Source organism: Quercus robur, chromosome 9 (assembly GCF_932294415.1).
Source record: "Quercus robur chromosome 9, dhQueRobu3.1, whole genome shotgun sequence".
Classification (NCBI taxonomy): domain Eukaryota; kingdom Viridiplantae; phylum Streptophyta; class Magnoliopsida; order Fagales; family Fagaceae; genus Quercus; species Quercus robur.
Window position 1 is genome coordinate 11,345,261 of NC_065542.1, and position 18,056 is coordinate 11,363,316.

The 18,056-nt window shown below is 33.6% G+C and overlaps 1 protein-coding gene across 1 annotated transcript; it reads left to right on the forward strand.

The window, feature by feature from the left end:
• The first annotated feature begins 11,982 nt into the window (after positions 1 to 11,982).
• On the forward strand, positions 11,983 to 14,963 carry LOC126699275 (MYB-like transcription factor ETC3). The gene is made up of 3 exons (XM_050397004.1): positions 11,983 to 12,228; positions 12,372 to 12,459; positions 14,480 to 14,963. Exons 1-3 carry the CDS (start codon positions 12,177 to 12,179, stop codon positions 14,625 to 14,627), a joined length of 288 nt encoding a protein of 95 aa, XP_050252961.1. The 5' UTR covers positions 11,983 to 12,176; the 3' UTR covers positions 14,628 to 14,963.
• The last annotated feature ends 3,093 nt before the right edge of the window (positions 14,964 to 18,056 follow it).

Here is an 18,056-nt window from a genome sequence, read left to right on the forward strand (position 1 = left end):
AAATTTGGTGAATCTAAAGGAGAAGGCAAAAATTGCCGAATAGACTATTTCCAGCAAAATATTAGGCCCATGGAATGCGTTCAAACTTATTTAGTTAGTTAGACTTTTTTTGAAAGTCGAGTTTGGCAAACTCGACTTTGGGCTGGAAAGCAAACACTATAGAGGCGTTTTTTTTTAGTGGCGTTTTTTTTAGTGGTGTTTATAAAAAACGCCACTATAGGGTGACAAACGCCACTATAGTGTTTGCTTTCCAGCCCAAAGTCGAATTTGCCAAACTCGACTTTTAAAAAGAGTCCAACTAACTAAATAAGTTTGAACACATTCCATGCACCTAATATTTTGTTGGAAATAGTTTATTCAGCAATTTTTTCCAAAGGAGAAAGAGAAAGGGAAGTGAAGTGGGAGAAAGTGGAGAAAAAAAATAAGGCCTAAATGCACTTTTAGTCCCTACATTTTAACTTTTTTCCATTTTGGTCCCTACATTTTATTTTTACCAGTTTTAGTCCATAAACCAATTAGCGCGTGTCATATCAGTCCTTACCATCAGCCAACTAACAGAAACAGCTGACGTGACTGACGACACTATTAAAATAATAAAAAAAAACCTAAAATACAATTTAATTAAAATTATTTCTTAAATAACAAAAACCATTATCTTTTTAATTCTTATTCTTTTTTTTTTTCTTTAACGTGTCAGTCATCAGATTTTTTTAAAAACCTTAACCAACTTTATCTATCTCTAATTCAAGATTCACATATTTGTTTCTTGCTCTCTATATTATTGACTTCCTCAAATTTTTAAATTTTTTTGAACAATCAGATTTGAATCAATCTTTGTGTGTGTGTGTGGCAAACGGTACAGATTCAAAGGAGTTCGTGTTGCTGTCTCGGGTTTGGACGGATTACAAGCATGAGTTCGCCTTTGCAATGAAGGCTCAATCAGAGATCTATGGGTCCTTGGGTCGGACCCGGTCTAGGAAGACCCGGAATGAGGCTGTGGCAACCAATAGAAGCAAGAAATTGAAGAAGTCGGATCTGAAGGACGCCGAGAACGATGAAGTTATGGATTAGAAGGCAAAGGATTTGGGAGATTTGGGCGATTCCATGAGCGAGGAGGAAGTGAAAAGCGACGTGGTGGACCTAACAAGTGATGACGAGCCGAAGGGTCACGTTGGAGCGACGTGGTCTAGATCGAAGATAGAGAAAGGGGATAGATCTGAGTATGTTCAGATCAAGAATAGAGATGGTGAGATCAAGACCGGAGCTGTCTTCTCCAATTCCGAGAAATTGAGGCAGTTCTTCTCCAAATTCAGCGAGATTGAGACCGCAGCTGTCACTGGTGCTGCGTCGTGCCGTCGCCGGCCATACCGCCGCCAGCACTCGATCACACCCGATCTCAGCCTCTTTGATTATGGTTTGGTTTGGGAGTGGATAAGTTGGGTGCTTTGCTGGGTTTCTATTCTTTGGATGGTTTGGTTTGGGAGTGGTTTCGTTGATGTGGTAGCGGATGATTTGATTCGGTGGTACTACTTTGCTGGTTGCTGGGTTTCTATTCTTTTGCTTGGGTTTGATCTTCATGTTCTTTGATTCGGTGGTGGTGATTTGGGGTTTTTATTTTCCAGTGGGTTTTTTTGTGTTTGTTTGCTAAGAAAACTTATGGGTTTGAAGGCTAAGGTTTGCTTTACTGGGGATATGGGTTTGGGGTTTGGCTAGGATCTAGGTTTAGGGTTTGTTTTTTGCTGGAGATTGATTATAGGGATGAACACAACGAACATGAACATGTTCTTCTGAAAAAAATAATGAAAAGAAAAAAAAAAGAAAAAAAAGACAAGAAAGACATTTAATTAATTTATTTTGTTTTGATGTGTTTGGTTATAAAGAAAGTACAAGAAAGGAAAAGAAAATGATAAGAAAATAAGGATTAATTTGGTAAGAATATGAATCATATACGGGAAGAACATAAAGAACATGAATATTTTCTTTTGAAAAAAAAAGATTGGAATAAAAAAAATTCATTTTAATTAAAAGAAAGTAAAATTTTTGTTTGAAAGAAAATAATTTTTTTGTTTGTTTTTTTTAATTAAAATTGAGTAATTAATTTTTTTTTTTAATTTTGGCATTTGTAAGGTTGAATTTATTCAACCATCTAATTGGCTTTATTCCGTGCCAAATTTGCTTGTAATTCAGCATTTAGTAACCCTGTATTTAGGTGGGTTTGTTGTAAGGGTAGTGAGTGAGATAGAGTGAAGATTGCTCAAGAGTGTGCAAGAAAACAGAGAGTCACGGCTGGGACTCGCGGGTGGACTCGCGGCTGCAAGCCGCCAGAAGATGCACACGTGCCAAGCATGCTGGAAGATGAACAGTCATGCTAGCTGGAGCACTACAAGACAAAACAGGACAACTGGCCATACGGTTAACTCGCAACTGGATCTCGCGACTTGGTCAAGCCGCGAGCCACCCCTGTTTTGTAAAACCTGACGTTTCACATTCCTCTCCCACTCCAATATAAATACCCCTTTAACCCACGATTGAAAGAGAGCTTCCAGAGAGAATTTTGAGAGAGAAACCCTAAAGAAAAACAAGATTGTTTCACACACAATCCCTACCTTAGAGTCTCATCATATTCCTCAACTCTCTTCCTCTCCATTGTTAAATCCTTGAGAGGCATTATACCAAACCTGGTTCTCACCATCATCATCTCTGTGAGACAGTCGTTTGGAGTTCTGGGAAGCAGTTAGGAAGGAGCCAATCTTCATTGGTTGATGCTACGGTCTAGTAGCGGAATCCGGGAAGCTAGAGAAGAAAAAGGTTCGGCGCAACCTCGTTGGAGCAAGAAGCTTGGAGGGATTAGGTGCACTGGGTAGATTAGGCTTGGAGGGTCTATTGTTGTCCTTGTATCCCAACTGTATTTTCTAGTGGATTGATTACCGCTTGGAGGGCGGCGGAGAGGTTTTTCGCCGAGGTCTTCGGTTTCCTCTTCGATAACACATCGGGTGTTATCTTTGTGTTTGCATCTTCCTTCCTCTCTATCTTTGCCTTTATTTTATCTGTTGTGGTTTTATTTTGTTATGGCTTAGATAGTTGTTTAACCAATTTCATATTATAGCATGTGTTAAGTTTCCGCACACTTGTTGTTTGACATATTGCTTGATTTGGTTAAGTTGTATTTTGGGGGTCTAAACGTTCAAAGGTGTTTTGTACACGTTTTTGAACTTTCAACATTTAAAAAATGTCAAATAATATTTTAATATCCACGTCAGCTGTTTCTGTTAGTTGGCTGACGGCAAGGACTGATATGACACGCGCTAATTGATTTATGGACTAAAAGTGGTAAAAATAAAATGTAGGGACTAAAATGGAAAAAAGTCAAAATGTAGGGTCTAAAAGTGCATTTATGCCAAAAAATAATAAGACACGGATTGATGACGTGGCAACCCTTTACAACCATTGGATTAAATCAATGGTTGATATTAGAACTATTGCACCCCATGCAATACCCTAGGTATTGCACGAGATATGAATCCAATAAAAAGTGGGAAGGTTGAAAACATACCCAGCACCCTTGGACGAGTTTGATGGTGACTCCACTGAGATGAATGGTGATGACAATGGCGTTCTCTGATGGATGGTCCTCCCACCACGCGACGCTCCATCGGCAATGGTTGACGGAGAGGTGCTGAACTAGCCGTGTACAATGTGGGATTTGTCCCCCCTCAGGACCAGGTTTTCTCCCAAGAAATTTCAATCTCTCAATTTTTTTTCTTCTTTTTGTGTGTTTTTTGAAAGCTTTTTTGAAAATTAGAATGCAAAGAGGTGTAATGAAAATGATTTTTGGAGATGAGAAATAGATGGGTCCATCCTAGTTTTGGAATCCAGTGGAAAACAAAATGGTCTCCCTATTTTTCTTTCTTTTATTTTTCTCTGTTCTCTCTCCTTTATTCTTCTTTTTTTCTTCTGCTTTCTCTCCCCCCCCCCCCCCCTTCCTCTTGTTATTTCCCGTCCTTATATGGTCTCCACTCTCTATTTTCAAAATTCAAAATCCACGCTCCTACTATCCGTTTTTGTTTGCATACACTGTACTGCCTCGTTGGAACAGTGGAATGACAACCAAGACAAAAATTGTGCAGAGGAGGGCACACTGGACTTGCTTAGTGTGGGAGGTGTCTGTCCACTGTACCGAAAAAATGTACGTCTCCCCATTATGTTTTGTTTGTGTCCTTTTCTTTTTGACCACTAAAGCTGGGTTTGCCAATATATCTGAAATAAAATGCAATTGTTTTTAAGTTAAATTAACAAAAGGAGCTTGAGAGACAAAACTTGACCTTTTTGGATATAACTTTCAAAAACTAAGGATTTTGTGGAAAAGGGGAAAAAGTCAAGCATGCATGGATTAAAAATGGATGCTTCAAATGCACTTAAAATAAAGATTGACAGTAAAAACTATGAATGAATAAATAAAGGAGTTGAAAAATAAAATAAAAACGTGTCAAATGAGAGAGAGATTAGAGAGTTATGCGCATCATTCAATTAGTTTATCATTGGGGGGACGCATGCGCAAAAGGTATGCATTATAATTGAGGAACGAAATAGGATGTCTACAATTACATGTCATGAAAAATCTTTTCAAAACTGATTATGCAGAAAAATTTCTAGTTTTTTCAAAATTTCTGAGTTTTGATTGATTGAATGTGTTTTTCGATCAGTCGAAAATTTTATGTTTTCAAAACATGAATTTCTACTTGGCTCGATTGCTGTTTGATTGATTTTTGATCAATCGATTCTGATTTTTAAAACTTTCGATTGATCGAATCTAATTTTCGATCAATCGAAAATTTCTAGATTTTTCAAATCTAGGTTCTACCTCTCTCGATTGATACTCAATCGATTCTAGACCGATCGAAACTGAAAAATTTTCAGTTTTTAAGTATTTGACCAATTTTTTTTTCATGCATCAATGGTGTTTAGGATTCATGTGCATTGCACTATTTTTATTTTTATTTTTTGTATCCATCTTGTAGTTTTGCAGTCATATCTCTCATTGTTTTCACACATAACATGCATACACTTTGCTAAATTGGGTACTCAACTTGATTTAAAAATTGATTGATTAATTTTTGAGTCCATTGTACATTTTAGTATATGCTATTTTTTATGTGTGAACTGCAGAAAATATTTTTCTTAAGATATATGATGGATAATCAATGTGCAAATATTTTCTCTACTCACGCAATTGTTTATGAGTCACATAGTGTCAAGTTTGCATTTATTGAAAGAGAGAATATTTTTCTTTATGTGTATCCTCAACTTAGTTTTTAAGTTTGGTTTGTGTATTTTTTGTCCTCCATTTCCTAAATTTTCCTCTAAACTGTTTTTCCCAAAACTTGTTTTGTTTATAGGGGGAGAAACTTGTTTTTAACCTTTGTTGTTTATAGGGGGAGTTGCCTCTATTTTCTATAGAGCTAAATTGTTTTGTATTCCCTTGATTCTCTATTTTCTCTTATCCTTTGTTGCATATGTTTACTATTTACTCTTTGTTTGAGTTGTCTTTGTCAATTCACGACAAAAAAGGGGAGAAATAGATGAAATGTGGGAATCCTGTTTTAAAAAGTTTTTAAAATGTTTTGTTTAGGGGGAGATAAAATTGTTTTTGAAAGGGGCAGAAGATAAAAACATTTTGATGTATCTAACTTAGGGGGGAGAGTTAGAATTTAATTTTTTTTATTGATTAATATTGTTTATATGTCTTTCTTTCGACACATGCGTTGATGTGTTTTTTTTTAAGTGTTTCAGGAAAGACAGGTACATTTTGATCAAGACCTTTTACCTCTTATTGCAACTTCTAAGACAGGAGTCTTAGATTGGGATTTGTGATGTAATTAGGCATTTTATTGTATTGGGTTGTTCTTGTATTTGAGCATTTCATTTTGTATGTAAGTTTTGTCATGAATTGCCAAAAGGGGAGATTGTTAGGTTCTAAAAGTTTAGAACAATTGGCAAACTGCAAGCACAAACTTGTCTAGATATAGATCTTAGAGTCTATAGGTATTATTAAACAATGCTCAAGGTGATTCAATTTAAGATTCAAGAACAAGTAAGCTGCAAAAAGAAGATTTTAGAATTTGCCTGATTCGACCGATCGAGAGATAGGCTCGATCGATTGAAATATGGGTCTGCAGAATTTTAAGTTCGGCCCAACAACAGTTCAAGCTAAAAAAGGATTAGGGTTTTAGATCTACTTCTTCTAGTATATAAAGGAAACCTTAGGCACGTTTTATTAGGACTTTGGAGGTGCTCTTGTGAGATCTAAAAGGTTTTGTGTTTTCCTCTATCAAAGACAGTACCAGATATCACTCTCATATCTTTAGAACCAGTAGATCTGAAGTTGCTGCATGAAGATCAAAAATTGCTAATAAACCTTCAAGGGTGGTCTTGGAGTCACAAATAGGAGAGTTTGTGTTGATAAACCTTTGAGTGAGTCTTAAAGTCACAAGTGTGGGTGCTTGTGTTGCAATGGCCTAGGAAAGAAATAGTTTGTGGACTCGGGCTATCATGGGGTCGTGGTAGTAAGTTTTCTACTCAAGGTAGCAGTAGAATGTTAGTGGTCTAAGTTCTATTGTACAAACTTTAATTTTTTCATAGTGAATTTGCTTTTTACCTTGAGAATAATTAGGTTAAATCATCTCTAAGTTTTTTACCGGTTTCGTTTTCCTGGGTGATCATATCATTGCTTTTTTTATATTTTCCGTTGCTTTACGTGATATGACTGTTGAGGGGGAAATTGATGCCTCTAAATAAAATATGGGGAAGTTAAGCCGAAACTCAACGATGGGCTCTTGAGATGACGCCCAAAGGCTTTCGGAGTGGTGATAAGCCTATCCAAGCAAGAAAAAAAGGACTGAAGTCTAGCAATTCAATTATTAAATAGATTTAAGAAGGTGTTCACTTCTAGAGGTCCTTGTGTGTCCTGATCAGGGGAATTTATTGTACTTTCAGCCATCATTACATCAATATGAGGGAAGAATTCCATTGTTACAAATACATTATATCCTTCAATAGTAAAACAAAAAGTAAAAATTAAAGGTTTCATGGGAAGAAGAAAGGGGTTAATTGGCATGGTGTGAAGGGAGAGAGAGATTCTAGCTCAGTTCAGCAAGTGTTAAACTAAGATTTTGGAGGATATATATACATAAGGCATGAATGGGATAGTGTGGGCTATTTTTGAGTGAGTGGGTATTTAGGCTTGTGGTGGTGTGATGGAGTTGAAGTTGAGTTTAAGGCTTTAGTGAGTAAATGGTTGTTTGTGGTTGATTAAGAGGTATATATGGGCTGTGAATATGCAGAAAAGGAAGGGAATATCTGAGGCTAAATGCGTATGGGCTAAGGGGAATGAGTTATGAGCTTAGGGAGAGCTAAAACACAAGCAAAATGGAAAGCAAATCAGAAGTTTTAGAGGGAGTCGGTGTGTGTCTGTGGGTTGGTGTGCTTATGCTTTTATAGTGGAGTTTAGGGAAGCATTAATTAACAAAAGTCCAAAAATGTAAGACTGATCAGGGCGCAGAGTATTAGGCTTAATTATCCTAGGATTTGGCCAGAAGTGCGAGATTTGCTTTTGGGGCTGCTTTGCTTCTTTGGGTTATATGACACATGGTGGGTTTTTGGGGTGTTTTGCATTAAATGTCAAGATTTTCTAAAGCTAAGTTTAACCAATAGTATTAAGGCAAGTATCAATGAGGAATCCTAGTGCTGCAACTGAGATTTGGATCCCAAGAAGTAGGATTCAACACCACAAGCCAGGTGTCAAAGTTTAAGCCCAATTCTGAGGGTTCTGCTGGAGATCTCTTTATGCCATTCAAACCATATGTTCCCAATTTTTTCCTTTTAGAATTTATGGGCTTGGCAGATGAACCATGTCTTGAAAATTTTTGACACTTATAACATTGATTTGTTGAGATTTGGATAACTTGGTTTCAGCTCTCCTTTCGCTGGAGATATAGTCTTGAGGAAAATGATGAAGTTCCATCACCCATTTAACTTCAGCTGATATCACAACCTTGGGGCATTGTTTATGTCAGGTAGAGGGTGATAGAAAGTTGATGGGACAGCCTCTAGTTCATCCTTAAAGACTTGGTTCTCTTGTAGAGGCCTCCAGATGTACCTTGGTCAAGGATGAACAAGGGCTGGTTGTTTATTTTTAGTCATCTACCTCTTGCTGGAGTTCTTTGGATTGGGCTTGCTCATGTGGGCTGGTCCCTTTGGGTTGGGTTGTGTTCATCCTACAAAATGGACATCAACAACACATGTTGCCATGGGTTTTCATCCCTCATGAACTTTTATTATTAGTAAATATTTTGGGTTTTCATAGATATTTGTAATGGGTCTTTGGGCAATGAGTTGTAATATTTGAAATAATAAGATAAGTTTCAAAATGCCTTTGCAAACAACATTTACTATTTTTGAAAATGATGAACTCCATATCATAAGTAATGTTTATAGTTTTTAATAATCACATCATAATTTAAATGGTGAGCTTGTGGGATTGAATAGTTACCATGAGCTTTGAAGATAAATATTATGGGTATTGTGATGTAAAATATGTTATGAGATGAATATCATAATCTTCAAGATAACTTTCCATGAGCTTTTGATTATAACTTTCCATTAGCTTTTATAAAATGATTGCCCTAGTTTTTTGAGAAGAATGCCATAGTAAAGTTTAAGAAAAATTGTTCATCTTTTAAATGAAATAATTATAACATAATATTTTTGCCAAGCGTTAATAATTTTGGGCTTTTGATAAAATAGTGTCAATGCAAATTGGACTTTTGATATTGCCAGTAAGAACTAGGCTTTTGATGTTGCCAATGAAAATTGGGTTTTGATATTGCTAGTGAGAACTGAGCTTTTTAATGTTGCCAGCGAGAACTGGGCTTTTTGATGTTACCAGCAAGAACTGGGCTTTTGATGTTACCAATGAAAATTGGGCTTCTGATGAATAATTTGCCATGGGTTTAAATCATGGGCTTTGATCATCTGGTTGAATCCCATTGATAAAATAGTATTGCCATGAATTTGAATCATGGGCTTTAATTATGGACTTGAGTTCCATTGATAAAATTGTTAGGTTCTAAGACTTTAGGAACTAAATGTATTAGAACTTCATTATGTATTATGTTGGCAAACCATGATCAAAACATAGAGTCTAGGTTTAGGCTTGCTCAAAGTGTGTTTATTTGTAAAGTTGGAATCGAGTAATTACAAGATTTATTGGTTTAAATTTGCAAGGCTCGATCGATCAAAAATTAGACTCGATCGATCGAACCTCGTGTAATTTAATTTTTCTATAGAATTTTCCAATTTAGCCCAAGCCCGATTTGACGTGTAGGGTTTTATGTTTTACTCCAAGTGTAAAAAGAAAAGGCCTAGCTATGTTTTAGAAGTCTTTGATGTGCTGTGTGTTAAGTCTCTTGAGAGATCTAGAGGTGTTTACCTTCATACACACTTAGGGTTATCAAGATCAAGATTCATGTCAAGAACTTGGTGCTTCAGTTGCTGCAAAAAGAACTTAAAGAAGATCTAAAACCTTTGAGTGGAGTCTCAAAGTCACAAGTGGGAGTACTTGTGGTTGCAATGGATCAAAAAAAGAAGTAGTCTGTGGACTCAGAGCTATCACGTGGTCGTGGTAGTAAGTTTTCTACTTAAGGTAACAATAGGATGTTAGTGGTCTAAGTCTTATTGTACAAACTTCAATTCTTTCATAGTGGATCTGTTTTTACCTTGAGGATAGGTAGCTTAAATCCTCTCCAGGTTTTTTATTGGTTTGGTTTTCCTGGATTATCATATCGTGTGTGTAAACACAAATTTTTCTCAATTGTAGAAAATCAAACAATTGAAAAGAAATAGGTTTGCAAATATAAATTTGTATTGATGTATAATGAGTACAATCTCTATTTTGATTATTTTACAAAAGAATACCCTTTGATTTTATCTTCATTGAATTTGACTCGAACAAGAATCTTCTTGATTTTGATTGGAAGATGGATTGATTGGTCTTCACAATAAATCTCTAGGTTCGAGCTTATTAGAGATTTATTGTCCTTCAAGTTCTTCAAGCTCTTTGAATGTTCTTCAAGTTCTTCGAATGTTCTTCAAGTTCTTCAAAGATTCTTCAAAGTTTCTTGAGATGGAATTTCTCCAGAGCTTAGGCCTCTTGAAAACTTGGTGTTGAAAATGAGAGGGGATGTCCTCTATTTATAGTGATTTCAGAGGATATGCTCCACTATGAATTGATATGCTTGAAAGTATGTAGCAGACTTTTGATTGGCCCAAATTCTTCTTAGAGATAATTATCTTTATTTATCTATTTTGATAAAAATCATATTTTGATAAAGATAATAATCAACAAAGATAAATAATTATCTCTATTTAATTTATTTAATAAAGATAATTATCTATCAATTTTGAATATAAAATTTATCTTTATTTTATTTATTTATTATTTTAATAAAGATAATTACCCATAAATTTTGAATATGAAATTTATCTTTATCTTGTGGGCCAAATGACACGTGGCAAATTTTGATATGCCAGCGTGATGCCAATTTGGATGACACATGTCATCTTCTAATTTAATGACATTAATTTAGAATTTGCCACTAAACTTTGATGTGGCATTTTATAATTGGCTTAAAAATTTTGTCTCTTACAGTGTGTTCTTTATATTTCCGCATTATTTACATGATATGATTTGAGTGTATTAACTTAGATCTGAATAATTTATCTAAGTAATCACTTGGCTAAATAACTAGGTTAAACAACTTGTGTTTTAAGGGGTCTAAAAACTTACAAAAATTGTTTTGCCATGTATTTGAATTATTGGCTTTTTTCAAATATTTGCTAAGCATGAAAATTCTTGGGCTTTAGAAGGAATGAGATTTTAGCTTTCTCAATAAATAATTTAGGGTTTACAAAAATATTGGGTCTTATAGTGTTTTACATTTGTAGCCTAATTTTGTGATGGAAAGAAGAATGGTCGTGGGCTAGCATAGTAATAGTCAAAAATATATAGGTATGCCCAATAATTTGTTTGTGATGTTTGAAAAATAAATAGGTGTTATTTAAATAATATTAAGTAAAAAAAATGTACCCTAAGAATGACATTATTGTTTTAACCTAGATCTGAATAATAAATCTAAGTATTCACTTGGTTAATTAATTAGGTTAAACAATCTAGTTTACAGGGATCTAAAACCTAACAAATGGCAATAAGGAGTGTTTGGGAAATCACCTCTCAACATATGAACATGGTGAGAGGGAAAGAGAAAGAAAAACTAAGGATTCTCTCAAGGAATGAATGAGTTTTCTCCCTCAAAGGCATGAGCACAGTAACAAATTGGAATATGTTAGGGTTGGTACAAAATGAGGTGGGTTAGGATAAGACTAAGGAGCTAAAATTCTGTCCTCTAGCAAGTCGCGAATGCGACTAGGTCACAAGTAGGTCACGACAAGATAATAATAAAAACTCTCCCTTTTGCAATGTGTGCAATTCATGAACAACTCTCATAAACACTTATATTTGTGAAGTGACCATCATGCCAAGGTGCGTGTTGGTTACTTTATAACTTGAATACCTTTAAATTTGATCATATAATAATAGTTTTTTCAAAACTTATCTAGCTGATATTTGTATCTTTTTTATTCTATTCTACATATTTTAGAAGGTTCAGTTTCATCCCTCCGTCTCTTTATCAACTACTATTCTACAAGGCAAGCCTACAAGTTAACATGCCGCAATTAAACTTGTGAAGTGACTATTATGTCATAGTGCGCATTGGTTATTTTACAGCTTGAATACCATTAAGTTTGATCATATAATAATAGTTTTCTTCAAAGCTTATCCAGCTTATATTTGTATCCTTTTTTATTCTACTCTACATATTTTAGAAGGTTTGGTTTCATCGCTCCACCTCATTATCAACTACAATTCTACAAGGCAAGCCTACAAGTCGACAAGCCCAGACATCTTCTGGATTATCCCCCTTCTTTTGAACTTTTAGACACGTATACTTTAGACTCTATCATATCTTTTACTTCCTCTAGGCAATTTACTAGATTTCTTTCATTCTCTCAACCCTTATTCTTTTCCATTCAAACTCTCTTCCTCGCTCTTAATAGAAACCATGGACCAAGGTCCCCAAAAACAAGCTAAAATCACCTCTTTTGAATCTAAAGGTCAGTGTCCCAATCCCCCTCTTCCTTTTTCCAATTCTTATGCATTTTATATACGTTTTCTGTAATGGGACTTTTTTTTTTTTTTTGGTTGATCTTTTCGATTAAACCTTTTAAACCTTAATTGTTTTGTTTATCTGTGGCAGAGGTTAGTAGTATTAAATGGGAGGTTATATGCATGACTGAGCAAGAAGAAGATCTCGTCTATAGAATGTATAGACTTGTTGGACAGAGGTAAGTTCACCACAAAACTATCATTAGAGCCATTTCAAAGTTCATGTTATTGTCCATATAAAATCCTAGTGGTTAAAGCAATAAGTTTTATATTCTTAACAATTGCTAAGCTAGTATATAGCTATTTTACGATGTTTTTACTTCTAGTTTTTTTTAACTTATTAATTTGTTCATATATAGTTTTGAAAATATTGCTTTTTTCTAAGTACAAATTGTACTTTTATCTTTCTCAAAAATAATTTCAAAGTTCTTGTTATTGTTCATATCAAAATATTACTTTTAACTTTCTAAAAAAAAAAAAAAAATTGTACTTTTATCAATTTCCCTTTCTTTCTTTTTTTTTTTTTTTTTTTTTTTTTTTTTTTTTTTTTTTTTTTTTTTAAATGTGTGTGTGGCTGAATTAACATCATTAGTAATATTGAAGTACAGAAGTATGAGGATAATGCCCAAGTTCATCTCTATATGAAGACATAAAGGAGGTGTTTGATTTGTGTTTTCAAACAACAATTTTCAGTTTTTAAACAACATTACATATATTTTGACACACTTTTTCACTTACACTTATTTCCACAAATGTTTTTAAACAACAATTTTCAGTTTTTAAACACATTTAGCAAACGGGCCTAAAAGCTTTCTATTTTGGGCCTAACTGGATTAGTGATAATAAGCACCATGTCTGTCATATCTCTTTCACACTGTATGGCATTTAAATTGAGGAGATATGGTTCGCCGTCAACCATCGAATTGGGTCCCATAATATACAAACTTTTCATTTTTGGGCTAAAACCAATAACCATAATAGACAACTTGCAGACAGAAAATTGAGTGGCTAGTAAATTTTGACATATTAGTAAAAACTTCTTTTTTTTTTTTTTTTTTTTCTTTTTTTTTTTTATTGTCTTCTTTCTAAAAATCTTCGTTGAACAAAAACTCTAGTGTCTTTAACCATAGACCAAGAGGCAAGATCCATTCCATGCATGGCCAATAATTTTTTCTTGTACAATTTAATACTGTATTACATGGGCATGAGTCAGTCTATATAAAAGAAGTGTTTTGTACTGAGTAGAAGTAACATGCTAACATGTGGCTTTTGACTACTAAATGTGGAACGCCCAAGAAGGTTTAGAAGTTGCTTCTGCAGCACAAAATTTTCCAATGACATATAAATCCAATGCCTCAAATTTATTGTTATTGCTATTTCTGTGTGTCTTTTGGTGCAAAAATAAGAATTAATTATAGGTTGTTCTCTAAATGTATATGGTTACTTTGTCCTTCTTCTTTGTAGTGTTTGATTTACAAATCTCTTATTGTGGTTGGTATTCTTAGCATATTGATTTTGTTTTAGTCAACTCTAACGAGAAAATAAGAAACCAAAGATCCAAAACTACTTGTTTTAAGGGAATTATTATTATTTTTACACTAAAATTGTCCATTTTCGCAATATATATATTAATTCTATCACGTGGGAATGAGAGAGGGCACACCCTTTTGTTTAATCATCTCAATTTTGATCATTATCAGTCGTATATAAGACATGAATGCTCAAAATCTAGGACATGTTCCTGCAATAAAAAAGGGGAATACCAAGAGAATCAAATAACACACCGTGTATATGTTTCAGATATATCATTCGCACACCAAGGAGACTATACTGTATACATAGTTCAACCTACATTATTAGTTCCCATCTTCAATTCAACCTAGCCTAGACTAAGAAAACTTCTTATAGACATGATGGAGGAGATGCCTAAGTGGTGGCTTTACCTGCTCTTATAATATGTACCTAACTAGTGTATATATATACTGGTTGAGTTTTTTTTTTTTTTTAATTTTTTTTTCTAAGGTACAGTGTTCATATTTTTACCTTTGAGTACAATGTTCATATTCTGACAAAAATTGATGAGGAGAATCGGAACCCAAAATAGAAAGAACCAAAACAATCACAAAGATCTTGATATTTCACATACTTGTCAGCGCTTACTAGTAATGTTAAATATTAACACATAAAGATTCCTTTCAGGTGGGATTTAATAGCAGGCCGGATTCCGGGCCGAAGTGCTATAGAAGTAGAGAGATTTTGGATAATGAGATGTGGTTATGAACATGAAGGGGTCGCTGGTAAAAGAAAAGTGCATAAGAAAGAGAATTATAAAGTCTTTGGTCATTGACTTTTAATTGCTACAGAAATTAAAGTTCTTTCTTTCTTTCATTGTTTTTGTCTTTTAATCTTGATTAGAATTCTAAATTTTTGCAAACCTCGTATTAATGAATAAATAAGCAATCTCTAGCTCCACCCTCCCACATTTTATTGGCCAATGTTACGGGTGAGACAAATATAGGAAAGCTATGTATAAGGGTAAGTTTAAAAAATTTGTCATATTCAAGGTTTTGCAGTGAAGTAGATCGGGCACCAATTTCAAAAAGCATATAGCAGCGTATTTTGTTGTCATTGCTGCCATCGTTCTAGGTCAAATCTTATCTCGATTTGAGCTCCAGATGTTGTTTCATTCATCTGGTTTTTACAATTTTCATGACTATAATCTGATGGGGTTGAACACAATATATTTTGAATTTTTCAACATTTTCAAATCTCGATACTTTGTGTCATTCTTACCCGAGATGTTAAAAATTAAAAATATTTAGAACTTTTTCTGAAATTTTTATTGTGACTTGATTATCTATTTGCATCTCAATAATTCTATTCACATAATTTGTTTTATAACATGTTGATATGTCACCTCATCATATTGTAATTAGAAAACAATAACAATCATATAAAAATTGGAATCATATGAAAATGATACTGCACCAATACCAACTTGCCACTTTTCTCTCTATTTTGAAAAAAAAAAAAAAAAAAAAACCTAACTTGTCACCACAACAAATGATAAATTTTGAAAAATTTTATGATTGCCTTTTAAATTTTCTTGTCATTAAAGTAATGTTATATTTCATGTCCATAAAAAAATAAAAAAATGGAGCCTTATATACTGATAATACTAGAAAGGGCCGGTAACTATAATGGAATAGTTTGTTTTGTTGTTATATTTTTAACAACATCAAAACCGCATCAAAAGATAAAAATTTTCAATTTCTAAAACTAGTACAGATTAGAACTAGCAAAAAACTGACCAAAACTAATTAGAATGGTCTATTTGATCGGTTAGTTTGGTCCACCAGCTTTTTTAAATAGCCCTATCTTTTAACCCTTAATCTTGAGTAAGAGGAGGACTCAAACATGAAGTGTATGTTGCTTTGATGTATATAGGAATGAGACCTTGTATGGTCAATATCACATGTAGCATTGCGGAAATACTATTATACGAAATGTAACCATAATCTCAATAAGAGACAAAGAATATCCTCTGGAGATAAATTAGATGAGGATTAATTATTTAGAGTCTGAGGCACGATCATCTTAGAAAGGAGTCCCTAAAAATTTATATTCTATAAAATTAGATTCCAAGAATATAAGAACAATCAAAAGATTAAATTGGGAACACAAGAACTTAAGATATAGTGTTAATAAAGTGATAATAACCATTTGAATTTATTTCACTATGAAGATTAATTTCATGGAGGGGTTAAAGGAAACTTTTAAGCAGTCAAGGGATGTGTTGTTTAATTAAATAAATCTTAAAGTGTAATTATAATTTTATAGTAAAATAAAATATAATTACTGGTTATTTTGGGATAGTTAAGAAATAACAAGAGCCAAAAGGCCTATTAGAGCAAAATTTTATTTTTCCCTATGGTTCCATCTCAAGCAATGCATATAAACCCTCGTTAGAGCGTTGGCCACACACAATAGTGCAAAGTATTTTATGTAGAAAATTTTGTTTAGAGAAAAATTCTACCTGGGTGTCAACTACACAAAAGAAAAGAGAGAAAACCCATATTTTTGTCATCCTCTCAAGCTTTCATGGGTTTTCTCAACAAAGGAATAGCCTACTTTCTTGACCATAAGCATAGTTGTTGAGGTGAAGATTAAGGTGGTACAATTCATAAAGCTTTCGCAAAATTCGTTCTTTGTTTTTTCAGGTTTGAAGTATCAAGGTACATGTTTTCTGGTTAACAAATTTCATATTCATGCATACATGTCATATATACATAATTAAAAATAGATCCTAGTTTAATTCAGTTGTGCTTGATATGTATGAGATGCATATAGTTTTTCAACACTTGAAACAAAGAGGGAGGGGAAAAAGGATTTTGGTGGAACACAAAAATCAAGGAGAATTTTGGAACTTGAGTTAATTTGTGTTTGTGAGGATTAATATATAAGGGAATGCGGAATGTTTGTTTATATGTATTTGGTAGAGAGTGTGGTGTGTGAATGAGAGCAAAAAAACATTAGTTTTTATTTATTTATTTTGCCTCTTTTTAGCCAAGAATCACACACAAAAGCATGGCTGTGAGTGAGAGAGAAGTTGAGCCAGCTGAAAGAAAAAAAGATAATAATAGAAACCGCGGAGTTAAAAAAAAAAATATATATATATATATATATATAATTTCTGTTCTGTTCTATTCGTTCTAATTAATTGGTTCTGTTCAGTCTTATTCGATCTTTTTTGGTCTTCTTCAGTCTTATTTGGTCCTGTTTGGTCCATTCATTCATGTTCAGTCTTCTTCGCTCTTATTCGGTCCTGTTTGGTCCTATTCTGTCCTATTCTGTCTTATTCGGTCCTGTTCAGTCTATTCGTTCATTTTCAGTCCTATTCAGTCCATTGGTTTATGTTCGGTCCTATTCTGTCTTATTCGGTCTTAATCAGTTCTGTTAGGTCTTTTTCGGTCCGTTCAGTCCACTTGGTTCATATTCAGTCCTTTTCAGTCCATTCGGTCTTATTCGGTCCTCTTTTCTCTTATTAGGTCCTTTTCGGTCCATCCGTCTTATTCGGTCTTTTTCAGTCTTTTTCGGTCCTTTTTGGTCTTGTTCAGTCTTATTCGATCCTCTTTGGTCTTAATCGGTTCTATTCCATCCATTTTGTCTTTTTAACAGCCCTACACAAAAGAAAGAAAATTTGGGGTTTCTCAAGGAGAAGTTTTTTAGGTGTTGTGACAATGGAGAATTGTAATATTCAAAATAAAGATATCGTTGCAATGCCAATTTTAGCAAGTCAAGATTCTCATGAATATGATGATAAGATTGTATTTATTCTTAAAGGTGATATTCTTATATTTGTAGCGAGTCATCAGTCATGGATATTCTTGTATTTGTTGCAATGTTAATTTTAAGAAAACACACTATAATTCATTTTATTATAATGGAATTGTTTAGAGTTAGTTACATTTGTGTCGTTAGATTATATATATATATATATATATATATATTTTTTTTTTTTTTATGTGTGGTTTATTTTCTTTGTGTATTGTGTTTTTAGCTAACGAATTTGGGTTAGAATAGTTTTTAGGATTGATTAAATTTATTTATTGAATTTTCTTAATGCATATTAGACTAAATTGTAGCTACTGTTAATAGTTTTTCCTAGCTACTTGACATTCAGAACAATGTGAAAATTATGAATCCATTATTTCCTTAGCTTGGATTTGTAAATAAGTTTTTGAATTCATAATTGAAGGGCTATTATTGATTTATT

Excerpts from the sequence above, each read along its gene's own strand:
- LOC126699275 (XM_050397004.1), top strand. The coding sequence starts at position 12,177 with ATGGACCAAGGTCCCCAAAAACAAGCTAAAATCACCTCTTTTGAATCT. Across the intron at positions 12,229-12,371 it reads CACCTCTTTTGAATCTAAAG|AGGTTAGTAGTATTAAATGG; the intron begins GTCAGTGTCCCA and ends TATCTGTGGCAG. Across the intron at positions 12,460-14,479 it reads TATAGACTTGTTGGACAGAG|GTGGGATTTAATAGCAGGCC; the intron begins GTAAGTTCACCA and ends GATTCCTTTCAG.